Source organism: Naegleria lovaniensis, assembly GCF_003324165.1.
Source record: "Naegleria lovaniensis strain ATCC 30569 chromosome Unknown tig007, whole genome shotgun sequence".
Lineage (NCBI taxonomy): Eukaryota > Heterolobosea > Eutetramitea > Acrasida > Naegleriidae > Naegleria > Naegleria lovaniensis.
The window spans coordinates 129,207-153,460 of record NW_025407829.1 but is presented as its reverse complement, the minus strand read 5'-3'; the positions used below and the strand labels follow the sequence as shown (position 1 = coordinate 153,460).

The 24,254-nt window shown below is 36.5% G+C and overlaps 10 protein-coding genes across 10 annotated transcripts; 6 read left to right on the top strand and 4 right to left on the bottom strand.

Annotated features, from left to right (window-relative positions):
• Positions 1–3,740: 3,740 nt before the first annotated feature.
• C9374_013901 (uncharacterized protein) lies at positions 3,741–5,081 on the bottom strand (the record flags this gene model as incomplete). Its single annotated transcript, XM_044689829.1, has 1 exon — positions 3,741–5,081. The coding sequence occupies one exon, from the start codon at positions 5,079–5,081 to the stop codon at positions 3,741–3,743; it is 1,341 nt and encodes a 446-aa protein (XP_044553333.1).
• A 377-nt stretch (positions 5,082–5,458) lies between these two features.
• C9374_013900 (uncharacterized protein) lies at positions 5,459–6,904 on the top strand (the record flags this gene model as incomplete). The annotated part of the gene is made up of 3 exons (XM_044689828.1): positions 5,459–6,071; positions 6,151–6,489; positions 6,618–6,904. The coding sequence occupies 3 exons, from the start codon at positions 5,459–5,461 to the stop codon at positions 6,902–6,904; spliced, it is 1,239 nt and encodes a 412-aa protein (XP_044553332.1).
• A 107-nt stretch (positions 6,905–7,011) lies between these two features.
• Positions 7,012–9,775, bottom strand: C9374_013899 (uncharacterized protein; the record flags this gene model as incomplete). Its single annotated transcript, XM_044689827.1, has 4 exons — positions 7,012–8,002; positions 8,153–8,810; positions 8,930–9,243; positions 9,375–9,775. 4 exons carry the CDS (start codon positions 9,773–9,775, stop codon positions 7,012–7,014), a joined length of 2,364 nt encoding a protein of 787 aa, XP_044553331.1.
• A 60-nt stretch (positions 9,776–9,835) lies between these two features.
• Positions 9,836–10,714, top strand: C9374_013898 (uncharacterized protein; the record flags this gene model as incomplete). Its single annotated transcript, XM_044689826.1, has 1 exon — positions 9,836–10,714. One exon carries the CDS (start codon positions 9,836–9,838, stop codon positions 10,712–10,714), a length of 879 nt encoding a protein of 292 aa, XP_044553330.1.
• Positions 10,715–10,853: 139 nt separating this feature from the next.
• C9374_013897 (uncharacterized protein) lies at positions 10,854–12,812 on the top strand (the record flags this gene model as incomplete). Its single annotated transcript, XM_044689823.1, has 1 exon — positions 11,478–12,812. The coding sequence occupies one exon, from the start codon at positions 11,478–11,480 to the stop codon at positions 12,810–12,812; it is 1,335 nt and encodes a 444-aa protein (XP_044553329.1).
• A 223-nt stretch (positions 12,813–13,035) lies between these two features.
• Positions 13,036–14,937, top strand: C9374_013896 (uncharacterized protein; the record flags this gene model as incomplete). Its single annotated transcript, XM_044689822.1, has 1 exon — positions 13,036–14,937. The coding sequence occupies one exon, from the start codon at positions 13,036–13,038 to the stop codon at positions 14,935–14,937; it is 1,902 nt and encodes a 633-aa protein (XP_044553328.1).
• A 98-nt stretch (positions 14,938–15,035) lies between these two features.
• Positions 15,036–16,855, bottom strand: C9374_013895 (uncharacterized protein; the record flags this gene model as incomplete). Its single annotated transcript, XM_044689821.1, has 2 exons — positions 15,036–15,816; positions 15,918–16,855. The coding sequence occupies 2 exons, from the start codon at positions 16,853–16,855 to the stop codon at positions 15,036–15,038; spliced, it is 1,719 nt and encodes a 572-aa protein (XP_044553327.1).
• A 189-nt stretch (positions 16,856–17,044) lies between these two features.
• On the top strand, positions 17,045–19,315 carry C9374_013894 (uncharacterized protein; the record flags this gene model as incomplete). Its single annotated transcript, XM_044689820.1, has 1 exon — positions 17,045–19,315. The coding sequence occupies one exon, from the start codon at positions 17,045–17,047 to the stop codon at positions 19,313–19,315; it is 2,271 nt and encodes a 756-aa protein (XP_044553326.1).
• A 105-nt stretch (positions 19,316–19,420) lies between these two features.
• C9374_013893 (uncharacterized protein) lies at positions 19,421–22,282 on the top strand (the record flags this gene model as incomplete). The annotated part of the gene is made up of 1 exon (XM_044689819.1): positions 19,421–22,282. The coding sequence occupies one exon, from the start codon at positions 19,421–19,423 to the stop codon at positions 22,280–22,282; it is 2,862 nt and encodes a 953-aa protein (XP_044553325.1).
• Positions 22,283–22,322: 40 nt separating this feature from the next.
• Positions 22,323–24,214, bottom strand: C9374_013892 (uncharacterized protein; the record flags this gene model as incomplete). Its single annotated transcript, XM_044689818.1, has 5 exons — positions 22,323–22,457; positions 22,513–22,640; positions 22,695–22,991; positions 23,041–23,814; positions 23,899–24,214. 5 exons carry the CDS (start codon positions 24,212–24,214, stop codon positions 22,323–22,325), a joined length of 1,650 nt encoding a protein of 549 aa, XP_044553324.1.
• Positions 24,215–24,254: the final 40 nt, after the last annotated feature.

The window sequence follows — 24,254 nt, the reverse complement described above, 5'->3', positions numbered from 1 at the left end:
ATAGTGTGGCCATTAAGGCTTGTCGAGAATAAGGCTTATCGTTTAACAGTCCTTAGCTGTCGTATTAAAAATGTCAAAGAAAAAATAATCACACTGTCATCACAGCCTTCTCCATCGTTTATGAAACCGAAAATGAAAATACAACCTCAATAGCTACATAATTCTTATTACCTACAAATGCCCTAGATATTGACAACGCCATCAGTTTAGCCGAGTCACTCCGATTCTTGATTGAAGACAGAAGAAAACTCTCCAACTTCAAGTAATTGTCATCACTCACGACGAGGAATTTGTAAGAAAATTGGGTAGAAGTGAGTTGGCAGAACACTATTACAGAATTTCGAAAGATCCTAGAACAGGCAGTTCCATGATCGAGCAGCAAAAAATTGTCTTGAAATAAACATGTTTCATAACAGTGTTCACCACATGGACTCCTTAAAAATTTCTGATCCAAATTGTTTTTGGGAGATCAGATTTATTGAAGGGTTGTTTGATGTGTTTAATTATCTCTTATAACAATTCGAAAATCGCAGGTTGAAAAATAAGACAAAGCGTCGTTTGTGAAAAAGTTAGGAACCAGCGTGAATCGAACACGCGACCACCGGATGGTTGCTGCAAACCCTCATTGCAATCCAATGCTCTAACCGCTGAGCTATGGTTCCGTACGGTGTTGCTCTCTAGCCAGAAAGGAGCAGCAACCACATCAGAGACCAAACTGAATTATCATTGGTAGAAATGTAATACATTTGTATTTGTTTTTGGATGGAGATGAGAGATTGACGTGTGATACAATGAACTTTGTGTTTATTTTGAGGCAATAAAATAAATAGGATTTACGATGGATATGGAATTTATGACAATAAAACACAACACTAAATCTAGCATCTTCATTTGAACTAAGAGCAGATACATAGTGATTGTAATCATTACCCCTGAAGCTTCAATGTTTTGGCATTACAAACAGTTAGTATCTTTTGGATATAAAAAGTTAGTTCTGAAACAATGTTGTTCGTTAAATATTTCCCTCATCGGTGAAAGAGTCACTCGAAGTATATAACATCGACATGTTACTATCGAAAATAGATCATCGGTCATTGTTTTTTTTTAAAATTGAAGATTAATATTGTCTTTCAATATTCTTAAATTATGTCACAAATGTAGCTTTCCTAAATAGTTCAAGGTACAAATTAAGAGTATTTTTAAAAATGACTCTATTAATACTATGGCCAACAACGATTGTTACATATTTATAATCATTCCATTTTTGAGCAAGGGAAAGCTGAGACTGTGTGATTGATTGTATGGCTGATTGTTTGAAGAATCAAGCAATTTTTAAATACAATTAATTTTAAAAGCTTAGTGTTGTTGTTTTCTGTGACCGGAGTCTCATCAATAAAGTGCAGATGATGGGATTAATTGATTTTCAATTTTTGTGGTTACTAAACAACAAAACCGTAATGACCTCAAATTCATCGTTGAGCATACAACCATTGGAACATCGCGCGTAGATGAACTGCCGGCTATTATACTCCGATACACAAAGAAGTCATTACTTGTAGAATATTTTTTTTTGATTTTATTTTATTTTCGGATTAAATTAGCCACACGATCAATCTCACTCGAGATATTGAATGGCTATCAAAAGATCCGAGACGTATTGTTGTAGCCATGAATGCAGAATTGGGATGTGATTCTTTGTTTCCCTTGCCTGTGCATGATTTGGATTGCAATGAGGTTTGCAGCAGCCATCCAGTGGTCGCGTGTTCGATTCACGCTGGTTCCTAACAATTTTTTTGTTTCCCACTGAGCCTGAGGAAACACGGTGGTACAAAGAGATGTCAAGATGAACAAGAATGAACGCACTCACCACCTAACGAGCTGAGCAGTGCACGTTATACATTAAGAAGAAACAATTCCTTCAATTTTCTCTGGTATTGGCCTTTTGTTTCAAGGCCAAGAAGTTAGAGGGCTGATGGAGTCTTGAATTGACTTATAATGATTTGATTTCATTTTTGCAGAGTTTGCATTTGATTATTGTAATTAGTTGGCCATGTAGTGTATGATGTCGTCTGACACTACATGGCCTAATTACAATTGGAACAAGAAAGTTTCTCCCAAAAGAGCGCGAATACTGTCATTTCACGATGAAATCATACAAGGTTTCAAAATGAACATTGCATCTTTTAAAAAATGGAATCAGCATTTCGAAAACTATGAAATCGTCGAAACTACTCTGGTATGAATTGTTCGAACAAAAAACTTGAGGCATCTAAAAATAACTTGTCATATTTTGGTGGAAGTTTCTCGGATCGAAAACTTTTGCCTTGGTTGACAAAGTGATCACAGGCACGTTATCAATTCAAAACGATCGATATCGAGCACTTCTGAAAGTTTGGTTGTTGATCAAGTGATCCACACTCTTGACTTGATAATGATCGAGAGGTAAGCGTCGATCGCAACGTTTTACCTCAGAAATAAATTTCCAATATTTTGGGGATATGCTGTGTTCATTGTATTTTTAGCATTGCGTTGTGAAGAAAAGTAGTGTTTGTAGGACCAAAATATGCTTTTTCAAATTTAAATATTTTTTAAATTTTTTTGCGAAAGCATAGAACTGGGTGCAATCTTTTGGGTGAAACTTCCAACAGCAGTTGGTTTTCAATAATCTAGTTTCAAACAAACATCATGATAATGATGCACAAGAGGATTGGTCAAAATTTTGAATTATTTGACTTCATAAACAGATGGTATGTTCTCGATTTTTCACACATCCAACAACAACAAGACCAGCTTGCTTCGAAGTGTCCTCTTCTGGAGGAGAATTGAGGAGTTGAGCTTCTACTGGTTGTTGTTTTTCATTTTGAATTTCAATGTTCTGATGCTTTTTTGCAATTATTTGTTCAATTTGTAACCAGAGATTAAAAGAGAAACAAAGAGTGAATCCTGACATCATGAGCCAACCAGAAATGTAAATGACCAAAGTTTGGATGTGTATATTGGGTCTAAGTAATGGCACCTGTCTCTTTACAAGTGACCAAACTATTAAATAGAGTCAAAACTGTTATTGAGATTAGTTGAGAATTCTAATTATGGCAGTTTTGAAAGTACTTATATGACAAAGAAAAGCCATCATTAAGAGATGATGCCAGACCAAGTAGTTAATTATTTCTCTTTGTGCAGCGAGAAGAATGGCGTAAAACAGCGTAAAAGGATGCATTCATTCCTATTACTTCAAAACTACCAAATTCAGTAATTTCAGGTAAGTTAATTTGTAGCCACTACACTTGTCAACATAATGGCCAACACAAACAAGATGTGTTGATTCTTCTTCATTCCTTTTCTCTTGAGAACATATAGTATGATGGACACAAACAACAACGTCCAAATAATGAAAAAGAAAGGAGCAGCAACAGCACCATAGGCCAAACTGAGTTTCATTGTTTCTTTCCATAACAAAGACGGAAATTATTTCACAAGCTGGTAAAACAACATGAATTGAGTAGCGAAATGAACAGCAGTTCCAAGACAGTTTCTTGAAATTTTTGTCATTTTGGAATGGTTTATTCTTTTTATGGTAATCTTGGAATTCTTGCGAAACTGAAAGTGAGGCAACGATCGAAAAACAATTCCTAATTCAATTCTACCATCTATTTAGACAACATTCAATACGTTTTCTAATCACAGATTCGAATGTAATAGTCATACTTGATAATATATTTCAAAATATCAACAATTCACATCTAAGCTTTTTCGACTATGAGAACTCCTTTCATAGCAACACGACCAATATACAGTTGTTCTCCATAGACAACTCCAATCTCTTGTGACTCTCCTTTTTCAAGTGGTGGCAAACCTTGAGAAATCACTTTTGTATGCTCAAGTCCTCCACACGCATTTCTATACATTATATAAAAGCTCACTTGTATTGGATAAGGAAAATCAAGGTTGGATAATTGAAAAGTCCACCAATAGCAAACACTTCTCTCACCACATGCAATACGTAAATCCAACAATGTTCCAAACAAAAAATGTTCCTCGATGATATCATCACTCGGCTCCAAATTAAATTCTAAATAAGCTGCTGGTGTAATTTGAATATCTATTTTAGTGGACGACGAGGATGGCAATTCTGGGCACAACATTTGTGCGAAATATTGGGCACCTGATTCACGGATGAAAGAAAGAGTCATGCCAGGTTGTTGAAGCATTTCTTTCAATTGATGCATGAGTTTGGAGTATGGCTGTACGAATGGGTGTGTGAAAATTTCAGACTTGTCAATTTCTTTCAAATCTTTTCCAGTGCTTTGATAGAAGTGTTTGTATAGAAGCTCAAGTTTGCATGTAATTGGAATTTTTGGTTGTGAAAACATGAAATTCAAAAACTCTATTGGAATTTCTGGAATTTCCATCAAGTACTCGTTGCCATCTTCCACAACATTTAAAGAGTAGAACAATAATTCTTCTAATGGTAGTTCCAATCCCAACCTTTCTTTCAAATATATTCTGAAATGTGGCCACGTTTTTTGAATAATGTAATCCTGTAATTGTTTCATGTCAAGAAAATTTCCAATCTGAATCAAACAATATAAATCATTGGCATCTGCATCTTGCACTTCCACATGATTGCAATAAATAAAATTTACAATCTTGTCGAACATGTCCTTCTCAATTTTAGATCCATTATTCTCAAATGTTTCTTCCATCGCTTTCAGATCCATCAATAACTTTCCATTTTCAAATTGATTTGAATCACTGAATCCCGAGTCTCGTTTCATACACATTTTGAAATAATTACATCGATTCAATATAATTTTATGCAAATGATAATCATGAAATGAAGTTCTCACAATCACATCCGAAAAATCCTCTTCATCATGGTTATGATCATCACAGCCTATCTCAGCAACAACGTTCCAATAATCTTCATAAGACATGTAGAGTTCTTCATCATCATGAACCTCCACTTCTTCTTCCTCTGTTTGTTGTTGTCGTGGATCCTTTTCCAATGCTTGGTCATCATCATCTCTGCTGAGTTTCAATTTCTTATCGGATGCCTCCAAAGCTGCTAGGCCTCTTTTCATTTTTTTGCAATTGTTTTTAGGAGCTACCAAAACGAGGTTGAGTGACACTGCCAGAATTTGAGTTTGGTAGGGATTCACCGTTTGTTCTGCCGTTTAGAAATTGTGATCAAAGCCGATGAAGACAGAAAAATCAGTAATAACAATTTGAATGTGACGAGTTTTTGAAAATGATCATTATTTTAACGAAAAATTGTTGCATGGAACCTGTGTTGAATGATTGCAGTCACGCGATCTAACAGCAAGCAATGTTGGTTCTTCACGAGTTCGAATCCCGTCGCAGGTTTCATGCATTTTTACAAAAACGAGCTGTACAGGTTTGAACTTTGCGGTCAACCTCAATTTCATAAATGAAACTGGAACTGATGATTAAAAAAAAAATGCTCAATTCAAGCTCATCCTCTACTTCTTCCTCTTATTCATCAAACTACAACAACAAGATCAAACTCCCAGCTTGTCCCGATACCTTCTTTGATGATCCATTGTTTAATACCAAACGGGTGGAGTTTGATTCTTTTATTTATGATCCGAATCAATTTGTTCGAATTTTTACTGGGATGGTCAATAACAAGCAATTTGATCGGTTGAAACGATTGAGAGTATTGATTCAAAATCATACCATTTCAATATGTAGAAAACAATGTTATGCCTATATGCCATGTCATGTCGGAAATACAGTGAAGAGTGAAGTGGTCAATGAAGAGATGCAGAATAGTGAAGAACGAGAGTATGAAATCATTCCATTAAGAAAAGATCTTCTTGAGAGAGCTTCCATCATGAGTAAATTTTATCAGAATGAAACACTCACTGTACATAACAACAACAACAATGGTTCTGAATCTTTGACAAAAGTCATGGTGTTCAATGGGGATTGTCTCGATGTTGCATTTTATATTCAAGATGAGCTCATCAAGGAAGGAAAATATCCACAAGAGCGAGTTGCTGTGTTGAATATGGCAAATCCTAACACTCCAGGAGGTGGATACAAAGGAGGTAGGTATTTTGTAATTGTCACCTTTAGATTATAGGAGTGAATACCAATCCATGATTCATGAAATGGAATCATCAATAGGTTGTGGAGCTCAAGAAGAAAATTTACATCGTAGATCTAACTTGTACATGTGCTTGGATAATCATGTGGATAACATTGACAAGACTAGATCTTGGAATTATCCCATTGGCTATGAAAGTGGAGTTTATTCGCCAAATGTAACAATATTTAGAGGATGTGAAGCAAAAGGTTATCCATTGTTGAAAACTCCAAGATTAGTGGATATTATAACGGCTGCCGCTGTTCCATTAAATCGCTCCACTGTGCACGGGGTTGATCCAAGAAATACTGGTACCATTGAGGCGATTTTGAAAATTGCTGTTCATCATGGAGTCAGGAATTTGGTCCTCTCAGCATTTGGTAGGTTTATTGCTAATTAATTTTTCCTATTTTGTGAGCTCACAATCATACCTTTTCGTGGGGCATATTTGGAATATGTATGCCATTATATGTCACCTCCTTTTCGTGATGACCTCGACATACCAAAGGATGTGGTGCATTTAGAAATGATCCTGTGAAAATTGCTGAAATCGTTAAAGAAAAAATTGAGAGTGAAGAGTTCAAGAATTGCTTTGATCGAATTTATTTCGCAATTATTGAAGACCACAATTCTCGAAAGCAACACAATCCTGAAGGAAATATTAAGCCGTTTGCTGACACATTTGCGGAATATATTGAGAGGAATGACAGCCAGCGCTTCCTCGAATCACAATTGGATTATGACTATGACAACATGAACGATATTTATGCATATACTTATAATAACATGAACTAAAGGTATCATGACGTTTTCAAAATGTGTGATTTCTTACAGCTCAGTATTTCACCGTCCTGTCAAATTTCATGACAACCTTCATCATACCCGAAAAAATAAAACCCACCTTAATACCCAGCGGCTTTGCTCTTTTTTCTAATGTCAGAGGCAGCTTCAATATTATTGTCTCCCTTCTTTACAATTCCTTGAACAATTCCAACACTAAACTCGGCATTTCCCTTCACACGATTAATATATGTGGATTCATTTCCATTTCCATTGTAACCCAAAAAGCTCTTGAAAAAGGCTATTAATTCTTCTGGAATACCTTGCTCAACAGCCAGAGTGACTGGACTCCATTGATGATGAATTCTTGGAAATTGAATAGATTGTGCAATGTTCAAGCCACCAACAATATGATTCCAAATGGTTTGAAAAACAGAGCTGATAATTCTAGAGCCTCCACTTGCACCTACAGCCATGTAAAATTTGTTGTTTTTGTGAATAATCGTTGGTGACATGGAAGAAAGCGGTCTTTTGCCTGGATCAATATAGTTACTTGGAGATGGTGCTAATCCAAAATAGTTAGTAGTATTGGGCAGTGAAAAATCATCCATTTGATCATTGAAAATAATTCCAGTCTTGTCACCGACTACAAAACTTCCGAAAATTAAATTCACCGTAGTTGTTAAGCTCACAGCCATTCCATTCTTATCCAATACATTCAAATGCGACGTTCCATGATCATCTCTCACATAATGTAAATTCATTTTATCGTGCTTGTAATGAAGAGGATCTGAGAATGTCTTGTTGTTCACTAATGCACGATCAATGGCTGTTCGTATCTGCGCGCTATAATCTTTGCTAATCATGTCTTCCATGACTTTGTTGGATTCCTTGACAAATTCAGGATCAGCTAAATCTGCACGATGAGCAAATGTAAATTTCAAAGCTTCGATAAATAGAGCATATTTTTGTTGAGACATGTGAAACTGTTGATTTGCTTGATAGAGTTGACCAGCATGATTGAGAAGAGGTTCCATTAATTCTCTGACATAATTTTCTAACATGTTAAGCAAGAAAATAACGCATGAACCTCCTGAAATTTCTGGGCGTGGTCTGTGTGGAAAATATGATGCCATGATTTTGGTAATATTCCATCATTTTAAAAGATATTAAAATTAATAACATTGTTCATTACATTTTGGAATATAAATTGCAAGTAATATTCAGTTAGTTTGAACGAGATATTGTTATCGAGAAACTTACCCATACACTTGATATCCCATAAAATAGGTTGACAGTGGAGTGGAAATATCTTCTTCCGTTCCATCTTTGGATTGATTTCTAGTTGAGTAAATTTTCACGTCATAATTAATTAAATCCTCCTCACTAATGATTCCTCCAGCTTTTCTGATATCTTCCACAACATGTTGAATTAATGATCCATTCATACTGTAAATAGCATCTGCTCCTTCCTTTGCTACAATCTCCAAAGTATCTGCTAGTTTGAAGTATTGCAATAAATCTCCTTCTTTTTTCACCTCTCCATTCACAGCATAAAGTTGTTTCATTCCACTCCCAAAAGTTTCCTCGAGTACCCACTTTTTATACTTGTTAAGATGAGAGGCAATGACACTGTTGGCTTTCACACCATTCCTTGCAAGGTCTATGGAGGGCTGAATTAATACATTCCAAGGTAGTGAGCCATATCTTTTCCAAGCAGTGTAGAGACCCTTAATTTCACTCAATACGGCAATACTTTTACCTCCTCGTTGTGAAGGTGGAGCAGGAGAATTACTTAATGATGAATACATGTCCCATGTTGCAGCGAGTGGGGCCTTCTCTCTAAAATCAATATATTCAACAGTGTCTTTAGTATTTGGTGAGCTAGAAGGAATGGAAATGCCCATTATACCTCCTCCACCTATATGACATCCATAATGAAAGTGAAACCAACAACCAGTGAGATGGTTGTAAATAGTTGTTCAGAAAGGTCGATTTGTTAATTGAAAAATGATAAACAAACTAGTATACAAAACATACCAATACCAGCACTAAACGGATTCATTATTCCAATACAAAACGTGGTAGCAACAGCAGCATCAACAGCATTTCCGTTTAAGTCTCGCAAAATTTTCACACCAATATTGGAACAAATTTCATTGTCTGCAGCTGCAGCACCATTTGTTGCCTTAACTAATTGTACTGCTCCGGATTCTGTGACAGGTGGTGTCCACACAGAGCCATCACTATTGATAGGTGCTCCTTTATCTATATTGTACAGTGTTAAAAGTAAAATCAAAATTATGCCAAATAAAACTGTCACAGCAATGAGAAGAAATGAGACGACTCCAATGCTACTCGGGATTTCAGTTGTCATAAATTTTGAGCAAAACAATGAATTTGGATAACGAAAATTGAAATATTGCAATCCAAAATCCAAATATTAACATCTCACTCACAATCATAATTTCATCATTTCACTCACCTAAATCTTCGATCCAAAATTATTTTCTTCCATCCATTCAAAATTTGATCATCCCGAGAACCCTTATCATGATGATATCGAATATCATCAAAAGGCTGATCGTCCTGAAATGCTGAACTTCCTCTCCTCACATGATTCATCTCTAAATCCATCTGACCATCATTAGCTCCATATTCTCCAAAAACAATTGCTGATTGTTGTGTCGGAAAGACCTCACTAAATTCCTCGCTCATGGCATCTCGTTCTGTAGCATCCTCTTTATCAACGGCAGAAAAACTAGGAGTTCTCACAGCAACTCCGGAGTGCTGACCTTTCGTATGATGATGAGCGGTTGAGGTGGTGAGGCTTTTCAAGTTGTTGGTATTGGTTGTTGGATGGACAGCACCCGACGGAGAGTTCATTTTTTTTGAATGGGATCTTTTAATCGAAGAGGCAATTTTTGGAAATTCAATAGTTAAAAAATGATGCAACGTGCGTACTTGAAAAGTTTTTCCTCATTCCGTCATGATTATTATTTCCAGCACGGAAATGGTGCAGCAATGATGATGTGTACAAATAATATGATGGGAAGGAGTTTTTCGAAATTTTACGACCGCAAATGGGAATTTTTGGAAAAGAGAAACGCAATGATGATTGTAAATATGAATCGTCATCAAAGAGAATTTCATACCACCATCGGATATGTGTATAATATTCGTAAGACATCCGATGATGATGTTTTTGAAATTATGAAACAAAAAGGAGTTCATGGAAGAAAGCCATTAACAAATTTGTTTTCTGGAACAGAAAATTCTAAAGTGGTTAATGAAACAAAGGTTACACTTTCGGAAGATGATGCCAGAAAACTGGTAGAAAAGATGGTAACACTCGATCCATCTATTGATAAATTCAGAACGCAAGTTGAAGAATGTGCTGGACTTCATGACCGAACGGAAAGAGTGAATAGTATATTGTGGGAAATGAAAAAACAAGGAAAACAGCCAGATTTTGCAATGAAATTATTAATCAATGATGTTTTAGAAGGAAAACAACCTCGAAAGCGATATGATGAGGTAATTTTCAACTCTACCAATGAAACGAAAGAGATTACCAATGAAGAACAGGCCTCAACTATGACTTTTGTGCACACAGAACAGATTGAAAAGTTTACAGGCGTCAAGCCTGGCGAAAATCATGGCCATAAATCGAATAGTCCCCCTCCTGTCCAAACAGAAAAAAACTTTTTAGATAAGGACTTTTTTGAACCGATCAAGGCAGCTTTGAGTAAAACTAGACGAGAAACCGAGGAATCCATTCGATCCATTTTCAAAGACAAATTCAACAACAAGGACAAACCTTAATTCTCAATATTTGTCAAATGACACTGCTCTATTAACCATTCAAATATAGCATTGACATTTATCAGTGAAATCACAAAGTCCATTCCAGTGTATGACCTCTTGTCAACATGTGGTTACTTATCAAACCAATCACAAAAAAATGTCTCTGGATGAACACTCTCATTCAAGACCTTCTGCCGCCTCTTTCTCAGGAAGAGCCGCTTCCAGTTGTGATATCATTATTAGCTCTCCGAGATCAACCTCACTTTCAGCCAATATTATTGAAATGCCTCCACCTGCTACTCCTAAAAAAGGGATCTCTCCTTCTACCTCACTATCATCATCCAATCAAACCGCTCGTAAAGCCTCTTCTTGTCCATGGTCTCGGGATATTACGAAACGAATTTTAGTATTTTTAATTCCGATCATTACAGAACGAATTGATGATCCTACAGCTAATCATTATTATTATACTTCCGATTATTACTCACCCATCTCACCACAACAGCATTCACCATCCCCAACATTGATGAATGGTACAAACACGACCGTCGTCAATCATCATCATCAACAACAATTCCTTTCTCCAACCAACACCATGATGCGACGATCTCGGAGACCATCAAAACTTTATGGAAAACGTATTTTGGCGCTTGTCGATTGTTTAACCGTCATGCATGATATTCATAATTATGAACTCGTTTCTCGAGATTTTTACTTTGTACTACGAAGACATTTTGCTCCAATTTTCTATGCAGATTTATTATTTGTCAAATACTTGTGGATGACCAATGAGGATACACATAAAATTGTGTTGACAGATATTCGAAAATTTATTTTAGAGCTGAGAAAGGGAGATGTCATGGCACCAATTCAATATCATTTATTGTTGGAGCAAGATTATTTTCATCGATCAGCAGTCAAAGAGGCCAATAATGTCACAGATTATAAGGCCCTATTTTCGAAAATTAATCATGCTTGGTTTGTATATAGAACGGTTGAAGTTTCGAAAAAAGTCAACAAGCAACCTGCCAAATTGCGTCACTCTCGTTCTCAATCGTTCAGCAATATTGCTGACTCTGGAAATGTAAATACTATGATTTCTCCCAGAACCCCTTTATCTGTAAATATTAATATTCCTCAAGAGAATTCTAACAAGACGCCTGAAGTTTCTAGAAATTCAATAGATTCATCGAACTCTCAAGAAAGATCGAGCACGTCCTCGACATCGAATTACCTGGGACTTCCAACAACAGATAATGTAACTATACAAACACCCAACAAGAAAGCTACAACTCAACAATCATCGACACCGTCAAGAGTCTCCCACAGACGTACTTATAGCTCTAACAGTACATTTAACTATGAGATCATGTATGAAACATTTCGAAAAAGTGAACAACAAATTGAAGACGAAGAATATTTACATAATGACAACTTTTCAACAGAAAACCAATCCAGAGCCATCCATGTTGCAATCATGGGCTCCAAGAATGTTGGAAAATCCATGTTCATGATGAAATTTTCCAATCGAAATTGCGATGAATTTTTTGAACCCAAAAATCCAGAAGATGAATTTATTTGTGTTGACACGGAACGATACACTATCGATATGTACGACACCGTAGGACAAGAAATATCAGAATCGTTAATCGACTACAATATTCGACATTTTGATTTATTTATTTTACTTTTTGATCTGACTCAAGTAGATGAGTCGTTGGAATATGTCCAACAAGTGATTCAACATATTCTACGAAAGAAAAACTACATTGAAATTTCACAAATACCAATCATCATTTGTGGCAACAAGATGGATGCTCTTACAGATACCGCTGAACATATTTTAATTAAGGAAAGAGTTGACAGGATTATTCGAAGAAATTTTTCATCGAGTATTGTGCCTCCTATCTATGTTGAAATTAGCAGTATGGAAGGAACCAACATTTCCAACAAGGTCTTGGAACGTCTCATCGCTCAACAATACCATGCTTGTCACAAATTTTCACGAGTTGCCAACACCATCGATTGGAACAATTTTATTCGATATGTTTTCAATTTTGGAGATTCTCTTCATTTTAACACAAGTTCGAACAAGGAGAAGTGTTTGGTCATGTAGCGACAGTGCGAGAAGGTATTTGATTGTTCGCCAATTGGCACTATATACTACTGTGTTTTTCCACTAACCATACTGAACTCGGTTTTATGAGAACAGAACTGTCAAATGTTCATTGTTTTTTCAACCATGTTTACGAGTTGAATCTCACGAACTCCTAGTGTAGTCGAAAGGACACAACACAGGATTGATTTTTGAAAATCAAAAAACACAGCAACAAATAAAAATGTCAACTGTTGTTGTGGATGAAACACAACAACAACAACAACAAGACCACAACCATCATCACACGCGGACAGGGTCTCCAAAAGAATCTCCACAACAACCACAACAGGAGAATGTGTCAAACCACATTCATCATGAAACCACAACAACAACCAACAAGAATCCTCTTCTTATTACTCCTGTCGTCAACAACCAAGAAGCATCCATCATTCATCACGACATTGCTACCATCATTCCGAGTCAATTATTTCAACAACAAGTGTCCAATCATGATGGAATTTTCAATAATAACAACAACAACAATAATAATATTCATCATTCGAATGCAAAGGATGAAAATTTTAAACATTCGAAAAGTGGTGAAAACGTTCTCAATGAGTCACCACGAGTGTTTCGCGAAGCGGATCATCTCAATAATCTTGTTGAAACACAGCAAGAACCACTTCGATTGACTTGTTCTACGATTGTGGATTTTGGAGGTCTTGTCGGCACGACCGCGACACCAACGAATCACGAGACGCCGATCCAAGCAGCACTGTCAAATGTCAAAGCTGAAAAGAAAGATCATCGAAAACACAAGAGACTGAAAAAGACACTTCAAGATCAACACGATGATGATCCTACTGAAAAAGATATGGATCTCGCTGATGCTGATTTACATTTCACACCCGATGAATTGGAAATGCTACAAAGCGATCCTCACATTTCCAAGAAAAAACATCAAAATAAGAATATAGCAACTCAAGTGAATTCATCAAGTTCCACACATTCCATTTCACACAGTTATGAAGCAACTCGTCCTCGACTCACGATCGAACAGCAACAACAAATTCTCGTCTCTCTTCATGCATTAAATCTCAACGAAATGCAACGAAAAGAATTAAGATTATTGGGAGATGTCATTCGAAAAATCACAGAGGATGAAATGTTCAAATGCACAACGTTTGAATCTGTGAATATTTATTTATTTATTTTAATTATTTCAGCAACTGCTTCTGCTTTGGGAACGTTGGCATTGGCATTGATTTATTTTATAGTATTTCGAGGATCCATGGCAGAAGCTATATTTTCTGCAGCCATTAGTGGAGTTTTTGTCGTTTCGATTATTAGTTGTGTCGGAGTTTGTGTGTTTTATAACATGAAAAATAGACCAAAAAACAAGAAACAAAAAGCAGCGATTGCTCATTATCATGAAATTGTGGAAGAAGTGTTTTATAATATTGGAACTCGATTTTTTCCAGATTTTGAAATTGATTTTGATTACATTCATGTGAAACAAGATGGAAATACACTCGAAGAGAGAAAGAAACGATTGGAACGCGTTCGAAGGAATCGTCACAAAAAACTACTCTCTCGATTTTATCGACAACAAATACAGGCCTACCTCGGTGAAACGTTCATGATTTCACAAACGGAACAACCACAACTTCAAGAAGCTTCAAATCCTCATGAACTTGCTCATGGCGACGCACCACAGAAAGAATCTCCTCCCATTGCCTCCACGACAGATACCATGTGGTATTCTGTGTGTTGCATTTTTGGAGGTTTTTGCACTCTCATCATTGTTCTCATTCTGATTCTCTTTTCATTCATTTGCTTATTTTTCCCATTGATTTTTAAACGACCTCCTATTGTTCCAATATTTATTACAATTCCCATTCAGGTAGGATATGGTGTCGTGGCAGCAATGGTGTTGGGTTTTTTGATATTTTTATGTTTCTTTTCGTGCACCTTGTATTGTTACGCGTTTGCTGGCAAAGATAATTCTTGGAAATGTTTGTGTTGTTCACTGGAGACAGCACCGTCACACTATTCAGATCCGTATGAGATCAATACAAAGCAGCATGGAAGAGATTTAGAGTTAGGAAATGCAGCAGCTGTAAATGTGATTGAACATGTATAATTTTATCATCAACTTGTAGCACAAATGTCGACCATAATATGGAACAATGATTCGATTTTATCATTACCATTTTAATCCAGAAATGCTAAAATGTCATTTCACACGACTATCAAATCCTTACACATCTCTCTCAAATTTTCATACTCTCGATCCGTCAATCCACATTTCAGTTGAAGAGTTTCAGGAGTACTCTCCACAAGAAAACCATGATGCAAAGCATCCATTTTCTCCAACTGCAAAAATCTCTGAGGTGCTCCTTTCCCAAAATCACAATCCCGCACAAAGGAATATTTACACCAATTTGTGAGCGAAAACGTCGTTCTTACATTCTGAATAATTGGTTTGTAGAAGTCTGATTTTCCTTCATCAAAATAAGCTCGGCTTGATTCCTTAATAAATTGACGAGCATTTTCTTCGGTGTATTGAACAAGTACGTGTTGTCGAATCATGCAAATGCATTCGTTAAGGGTCATGTCCAATAATTCTTGTTTTGTTTTGTGAATCCAAATGGCCATGAGAGAATTTCCAACAAAGTGAAATCCTTTCTTGTTGTAAGGTGGATATTTGGGTGCAAAATTGGCAACAAAACGAAATGAGAGAATGGTCTCATTGGAGAGAGAGGGATCTGAAAGTGCCATCAATTTGAATAAAATTCCACATATGATGTCATTGGTAGAAATGACGAGATTTGAAGTGTCTTGTTGTTTTTCACACAGGGAATTTCGAACTTGCTCTTTCATACGGTCGAGTTTTGAAACTGAGAAATTTAAAGTTCTTTCTTTGGATTTGTATAAAAATAAACAATGAATGGTGCTGAGTAAGTATTTGTAAAATAAATATTCCTCCTCCATGTTGACTTTTGTTTCATTTTCAGATGGTCTACTATGAATCCATTCAAGTTTCATCATCACAGGGTGTGCGTTTCAATTCAGAATAATCAAAAAAACTCCGAATGAAATAAGTTAAATAAAAAATCATACCTTAATAAATGTCTGGGATAGATCATATCAGTTCGATCCAATATTGGAATTTCACTTAATTTTCCAAATTTAGCCATTTCACACCAAGACCTCAAAAAATAATATCCCGTGTCTGCACCTCCCACAGAATGATTTAACGTCAGTGACAAGACCATTTTCCCACTTTTCAAATACGTAACCTGAATTCTTGAAATTTCCTTTTTTGAATAGGGAGAACATGTTTCTGTTTCAAAAACTAAAGCTCCAAACAATTCTTCCCTTTCATGGTCAGTGAAGTCATCCAAATTTTCGACTTGTTTCATCATCAATTTGTCATCTACTCGTTTCGAAATTTCATCTGTTTGTCCTCGTATCAACACATTCACAAATGCATTGGAATGGTCCAACACGAGAATCTTCTTTTTTCTCCCTTTCACTAACTCTTGTTCTGTTTCACTCAATAATTTCAAATGATTTTTGTTTTGAGAATCCAATTCCAAATACTTGGCACCAACAAGTGGAATTTCTGAAAGCACTTGACTCAAAGATTTCAATAAAACTTGTTCTTCTATGTGAACAGGATAAAGTAAAGTATAACACACAGCATTGGTTCTCAAACGAGAATATAAATCAGGGCATGTCAATAATGTCACTGATTCCGTAGAATTCTTTTTACAGGGAGTGACTTTGACAATTCTTGTGTTGTAAATTTTTGAATTACATTCTCTTCCATCGTCATCATTATGGCTCTGGGATGATGAATCGGATTCAAGTTTCGGGAAAAATTCCAAATCATACTTTTCCAATGATGGAGCTTCGGGACGAAAAACAGCACTCGCCCAAATCGTTCTCCCAAATATTTCATTAAGTATCCGATGAATAACTTTCGGAGATGCCAAAGCTAAGAGCACGATTGCAACCATTGACAAGCTCGCGAGAGTAACGAATAGAAAAAACATTTTTTTGAGATGAAAATCCTAAAAGCTTAGTTTGGCAATCGTCGAACGGTTACCACAGATTTTACAACGGATAATTGATGTTACTTTTGTAAGGGCGAGTTCTCAGATCTTCAACATGTCCGATCTACTCTTTGTGCGATTCTTGCAATTTACAGAAATTTTCGTTGGTTGGGAAAGGTTACAAAAAAAATGTCAGAAGGCTCTTTGCCTCCTCCTCCTCCGAATTGCAAATGCTCTCCTCCGATGCCTTCCCAGAGATTAACTGTGGCGAAAGAAGGACCCAACAAGGGAAGGCAGTTTTATACGTGTGCTCGGCGTGGATGTAATTTCTTCCAATGGGCAGAAACAAGCAATCATCATGATTCATCTCGGAATAATTCTGCCAATAATCACAACAATATTAATGGTAACAGCAATAGTACGATGATGGGTAATACGAGTCGATCAGTAACAACGAAACAAAGTTCTTCGTCATCATCGGTACCAACAACAACAAATTTACAAATTCCAACATGTCGAAAACACAGCAATACCCCATGTCGATTGCTTCAAGTTGTAAAAGAAGGACCAAACAAGGGGAAATTATTTTGGGCATGTGGAATGAGTTCTCAAAATGAAAGATGCAATCATTTTGGTTGGTTTGAAGGAAATGTTGAATTGTACAAACATTTGGTTCCAAATTATTCAACTCCTCCTTCAGCAAGTTCCTCTTCTTTGAATTCATCATTCAACAACACAAAAGACAATGAGGTGGTGGAGCCAATTGTCATGTCAGCAACCAATCAAAATAATTTGTGGGTGGCTGGATTACCAATCGAGATATTTAGAGAGATTTTCAAATCTCTTGAATTGCCTGATCAGTTTAAATTGCAATGTGTGTGTAAGGAATGGAAACGAATGTTCACTCTTGCTGTTTCAATGCATACTGACATGGATTTGAATTTTGGTTTTTTAAAAGAATACAGCAAGTCTACTCCTCCCTATTCTTGGTGGTGTCGCATTATTTCCATGTTTTTATACTCCTCTCGAGTGATCTTTTGCAACATGAAAATCACTAATGAGTTGATGAGATTGATCGAGTTCATGCCAAATTTGAAAACTCTAGTTTTTAACAATTGCAGTACTGTCATGTCCAATTATCAAGTAGACGTTAGCGTGCATGACCCAGTGGAGGACTATCCAGATGAATACTATGAAAATTTTGATTGGCATTCGTATTGGCATGGAGGATTTGCAGGAAATTTAACAAAAGAGGAAATTGAAGCTTACAAGAAAACTCACAAGTTTAAAAGCACTGTTACACAAATGATGTTTTCTAAAATGGATGAAGACAAGGATGTCATCATTCCACATGGATTGAAAGACATTGAGGATGAAACACTTTTTCACAAACAAGTTGGAGAAGAATACAAACTGTTTGTAACAAATGTTTCTTCAAGAATACCAGGATTCAAATCAAAGAGAAAGTTGGAGGCCTTAAAACACATCATTTGCGTTGAGTCAAGAGCTGGTGGAATGAATTTTAGCTGGATCAATAAGGATAGAAAAGTTTATTACAAATGCATTGATGCAAAATGTGAACGAAATATCGATTCATTTTTTGACAAAGCGAACACTACTTGCAGTGAAACAGACATCGTGCCAGAAAAATATTGGAAATTTAAACAATTACTAGTTCAAGATAGAGCAATTTCTCTCATTTTCTTTAGCTTGATGAACCATAGAAGTAGCTCATTTCAAATTTATAACGGAATTAATTGCGATGCAAAATCAGTGGTGGATCGTGTGGATCTTAGTGTTTCTAAACAAGTTGAAATTTACAAGCATTTCTGTTTGTGGAAAAATATTGATCCAAATATTATCCCAACGAACAATATCGATCTGTTAAAATTTGCTATTGCTGAGGGTTCCCTCAAATTAACACAACCTCTACCACAGGCATCCCATTTGCCCATTCTCAAGTACCAACTCGACAAAATTCGAGAATATTCCAGAAAAATGGTGAGCGGTGACAAAGATGAGCTCACTTATTTGTGCAAGAAGCACTCAATCATTGGCATGTGTGTTGATTTATTAGTCTTCATTCACAAACATCATTTAATGACGCAAGAAGTGATTGATTCATGTTTGGAGCATGTTCAAAAAATTGATGAATATTGGACACATCAATCATTCATTGCCAGCGATGAAGACGATAACGATGCCAATGATTCGGTAGGATCATTACCATCGTATGGACCAGTTTCTCCGTTTCCGTTCAGTTGGACCTGTTTATTGAAGTTTGGAAAATTTAGTTCAAATTCTGAGCAACAACAAGACGATGAAAATATTGAAAACAATGAAAATAGTGAAAATTCTGACACCAATGAAGAAATGAGCGAAAACGAAGAGGAGCCTGAAGAAGAACAACCTCCCAAACGACGAATTCAACCCCAACGTAAAAAGAAAAAGTTGCATTAGTCAAATGCAAGAAAGCCGATTGAAGAATATAGCTTGGATATATTTCGTTGAGTTCGACTAGCAGGAAGAACGAGAAACGAATCCAAAAAAAAACAATAAAAAAAAATGCAACAACCTCTGCCGTCTAGTCCACCCCCAGCATCCACCCGATCCTCTCTTCCTCCGAATTGTAAATGTTCTCCTCCTCGTCCTTCGGTCTTACTCACTGTATTTAAACAAGGTCCTAACAAGGGACGACGGTTTTATTCGTGTTCGGAACGTTTTTGTAAATTCTTTCAGTGGGCTGATGAGGATCGTGGCCCGAAATTGAATCAAAGCTCGCCCCAACAGAGAACATCACCCGTGATCGCAAGATCGGTTTCAACATTGAATTATCCGAATGAAGGGCTATTGATCTCTCAAAATCTTCAACAGCCAATTGCATCTTCTTCGTCAAGTGCAAGTACCACAAATTTAAGCCACCAATCGAATACCACAACAATGAATGCAACAAATTTACAAATTCCAACATGTCGAAAACACAGCAATATCCCATGTCGATTGCTTCAAGTTGTAAAAGAAGGACCAAACAAGGGGAAATTATTTTGGGCATGTGGAATGAGTTTTCAAAATGAACGGTGCAATCATTTTGGTTGGTTTGAAGGAAATGTTGAATTGTACAAACATTTGGTTCCAAAATATTCGACCCCTCCTTCAGCAAGTTCCTCTTCTTCTCTAAATTCATCAAATGACGAAAAATCAACCATGGCAACAGTCGATGATGAGGAGCCTGCAGGTTGTAGTAACATTGTCACACCGAACACAAATAATTTACAAATCCCAACATGTCAACAGCATGCAAACACTCCTTGCCGATTACTTCGAGTAGTGAAAGAAGGACCAAACAAGGGGAAATTATTTTGGTGTTGTGGAGTTAGTGCTCAACATGAACGATGTAAATATTTTGCTTGGTTTGAAGGAGACGAAGACTTGTACAAGCATTTGGTTACAAACACACATTCTTCTTCGATCAATAATGCTAGTTCCAGCTTTTTTGACTCAATGAAAATTGCAGAGGGGCCCATTGTCATGTCAGAAGCAAATCAAAATAATTTATGGGTTGCCGGCATTCCTATAGAAATATTTCGAGAAATTTTTAAATATCTTAATGTTTTACCTGACCTTGTAATCGTACAAAGAGTGTGTCAAGAGTGGAATAGAATGTCAAATATTTTGATTAATAGTGATTACAAGCAATTGGAGCTTCATTTTGGATTTCTGAAGGATAACATCCCTCCTTATTCTTGGTGGTGTTCCATTTTTTCAAAGTTTTTACATGCCACCCGAATTGTTTTTTGTAACATGGCCATAACAAACGAGCTGATGCGATTGATCGAGTTCATGCCAAACTTAACAACTCTGGTATTTTATAATTGCTCAACCAAACTGTCAATGCATCAGATAGAAACTGCACACGACGAACAACCTAAAGAAAAGCAATCAAAAAAGAGATACAAATTCTGGCACGATTATTATCATTACGGAGGAAATCAGTACAACGACAATACCTTTGCCAAGAAACGAGTTCAAGAATACAAAAAAACGTTAGAGTTTAGAGGTGTAGTTACACAAATGATGTTTTCGAAAATGAGTGAAGAAACAGATGTGATTATTCCAGTTGGGCTTAAATACATTAATACCATCCCTTTCAATAGAGAAGTAGCGACCCATTACAAACAATTTGTAGAAAACGTTTCGTCAAGAATTACAGGATTTAACTCAAAACAAAAATTAGCAAATTTGCAACACATTATTTGCCTTCCAAAGTGCTTCACTAAATCATCCTTCAATTGTGGAATGAATTTCAGCTGGGTCAATGAGGATAGAAAAGTTTACTACAAGTGTCTTACTGGTTTGTGTGATGGCACCATTGAAGACTTTTATGAAAAATCAAATTTTTGGGATACTGACGTCACTATCCAGTCCTCACAAGGATTAGATCGTTGGCCTTTCAAACAATTACTTGTAAATGATCGAGCAATTTCGCTCATATACATTGACTGGTTTAAGTGGGGAACAGGAAAATTGCAAATCTATAACGGAATTGATTGTGACGGGAAAACAGTCGTTGACTCGGCACACGTCACTTCTAAAAATTCAGTTTGTTTATTGAATCAATTCAACTTGTGGGACCAACTAGAACCTGAATCCATTCCTTTGGAGAAAATAGATGTTGTGAAATGTGCCTTATTGAAAGGAATACTAAATATTTCAGAAACATATGCAAACACATACAGGGTCAATGTTTTGCAATATTTCCTCAAATCTATTGCATTGTATTTCAAGAAGGCTGAACTTGCGGACGAGAAGGCTCTACGACAGGTGTGTGCTAACCAATCACAAATTGGAAAATCTGTGAACTTGATCATTTTTCTTCACGAAAAATCCTTAATAACGGAAGCATTGAAGGATTCATGTCATGTGTATGCTCGAAAAATTGATGAATATTGGACCGATTCAATTTTCATTGACCACGATGGCGAAGGCAGTAATTTCAATTCTCCTGCCAAGTTGGCTGGTTTTGGGGAGGTGCCAGTGTTTCCATTTAGTTGGATTACATTATTGGAGGAAGGTGAATTTGATGTTGTTAATGCAATGTCAGAAGATGATGATGAGCAGGTCCACGAAGATGCCAAGGGTGATGAAATGGAAGATGAACATTTTGTGACACTCTGTTTTAAAAACAGGCCTAAGATAGATTCATTCGAGCGTGGTGATAGATCACCTATTGAGCGAGATGATTACTATGATGATGAGGAGATGGATTCCACCTATGAAGAAAGCGACGAAGATCTTTCGTACAATTCTGACGATGGAGAGGAGTCAGAGGAGGAAGAAGAAGAATACTCTGGAGAAGAATATGTGTCAAGTGAAGATGAAGAGCAACCCAAAGTTCGTCCTCAAAGAAAAAAGAAAAAGACCAATTAAATTGAAGACCGTTTTAGTGTGTCTTTGGTGTACAAAGCATCTAATGTTCACACAGAGAAAATTCGCGTTCCACTTCCACATTCTGCTCATTTACGAAAAACTTTCGCTGGTTCATTAAATCCTCTCTATATTTCAATGCCTCAGCTCTGGTAAAATGAGGTAAGAACGATAGAATCTTTGAATTAAGAAGGTTGTCAACAATGAAGTTGTGAAATGAATAAATTACCTACCTTATGTACTACATGGAATGGAAGTAGTTTGTTGAAAAGAAAATACTTGTTAATTAGAAAATCCATTCTTTGAATGTCAACATTTTGTGTTGAAATAATCGGATGATTTGGATCCACAACAAAGAATACTGTGTGTGAAAAAACTGAGATTATATCAAATTCAACACAATCTTAACACTTACCCAAAATTTTACGAACAGCTGGGAGTGACGGATTTTTAGGGAAGAAATGTCTTACTCGGTGTTGAACCGTGTTTGGAAAAACAATACACCTATCTTCTTTGGTCTCAATAGCACCCAAACTTCTAAATTGAAGATCCCCATCATGGAGGCCATACATTTCAAAACATCCTTTCACATCATCTTGGCCATAACCATACGGCTCTGAAATGCTTTCTCGAAATTCTAAATAACTATCTTTCACATTCTCCGATTGATAATAGTAAATACATGTGGCAGCAATATGCTCATAGTCCATGCCTATACAATTTGTAACGTAATTGTGGTGACTTTTGGCCAAATAACGTACCTTCCGTGTGAAAAGTGCCTCCACTATAGAATGGTTTGTCAGGAGAAACAATAATGTTTGCTGCTTTTACAATTACCTGCAGTCGATCGTCAAAATTAATGAAATAACCCACCATGGGCAGAAACTTGGAGAATATTTCCTGGATGGTCTGATATAAATCCTTGTGAGTGATTTCATCCAAATTATTAATGTATGAAGCAATTCTCGAAACCTCATCATCCTCAATCTCAAATTCCACTGGAAGCCATTGACATCTATTAGTTTTAGGTTTTTCCTCTGCAGGTTGAGGTCTCCACCAATAATGATCGGTTTTAGGCTTTTCCGCTTCCATGGCCTTATCGCTCACACTCACATTCTCGACATAACAATACAAGGATGGATGAATGAGATCCAAGACTTGATGATTACTTCCTGGATGCCAATCCTTCTTCTCTTCTGGCACATTTTCCAAGCGTGATAACTGAGCCTTTAATCTTTCTTTCAACTCCAGTGGAATGAGGTCATCCTCAATTTCAATTTCTCCTGAGAATTGTGCTGTAGGATTGATAGCACAATGTTCACAGGGACATTCACAAAAACGAGTGGAACGAGAGTATCTCTCCTCTTCGTAGTCATTGTAGGCACCAAACAAAGAGCTCTTTTTTTCTTTTCTCTCTTCTTCCTCTTCGGAATCGACATATTCTGGATCTTCTTCATCGTCTTCATTGCCATATTCGTTTTTCATGGGACGAGGATCAGCTCCACAACAACCACAACATTGCTTTGCTCCTCTTCCTAATTATTATTATCACAATTATATCATTAACAATGAAAATCGTATTATGAATGATGTTCCCGCGAGATCATCACAAAACGAACCTTGATGTACAATATCACGAAGAATTTCAAAAGCAACATCCACCGAAGAGTTAGAAATACCTTGTTGTTGGCACTCTTTTCTCCATTTATCTTCCAAAAGCTCTAATTTACTTTTCCATTCACGCTTTTGAATAACATTCATCACGATGGAATCTACATCTTTGGGACTGATTTGAATGGCCCTTGTGGTCGGAGAAAGTTGTGCTTCATCTCCACTCGAGTTGTTACAAGGGTCTTCTTTCGTGGTTGCTGATTGAAATTCATTGTAGCGAGAACGATTCAATTTGATTTTCTTGAATTTAGTGATCCGAGGCATGATGACACTTTTTTTTCTGCTACTCCTGGAAATTGTAACG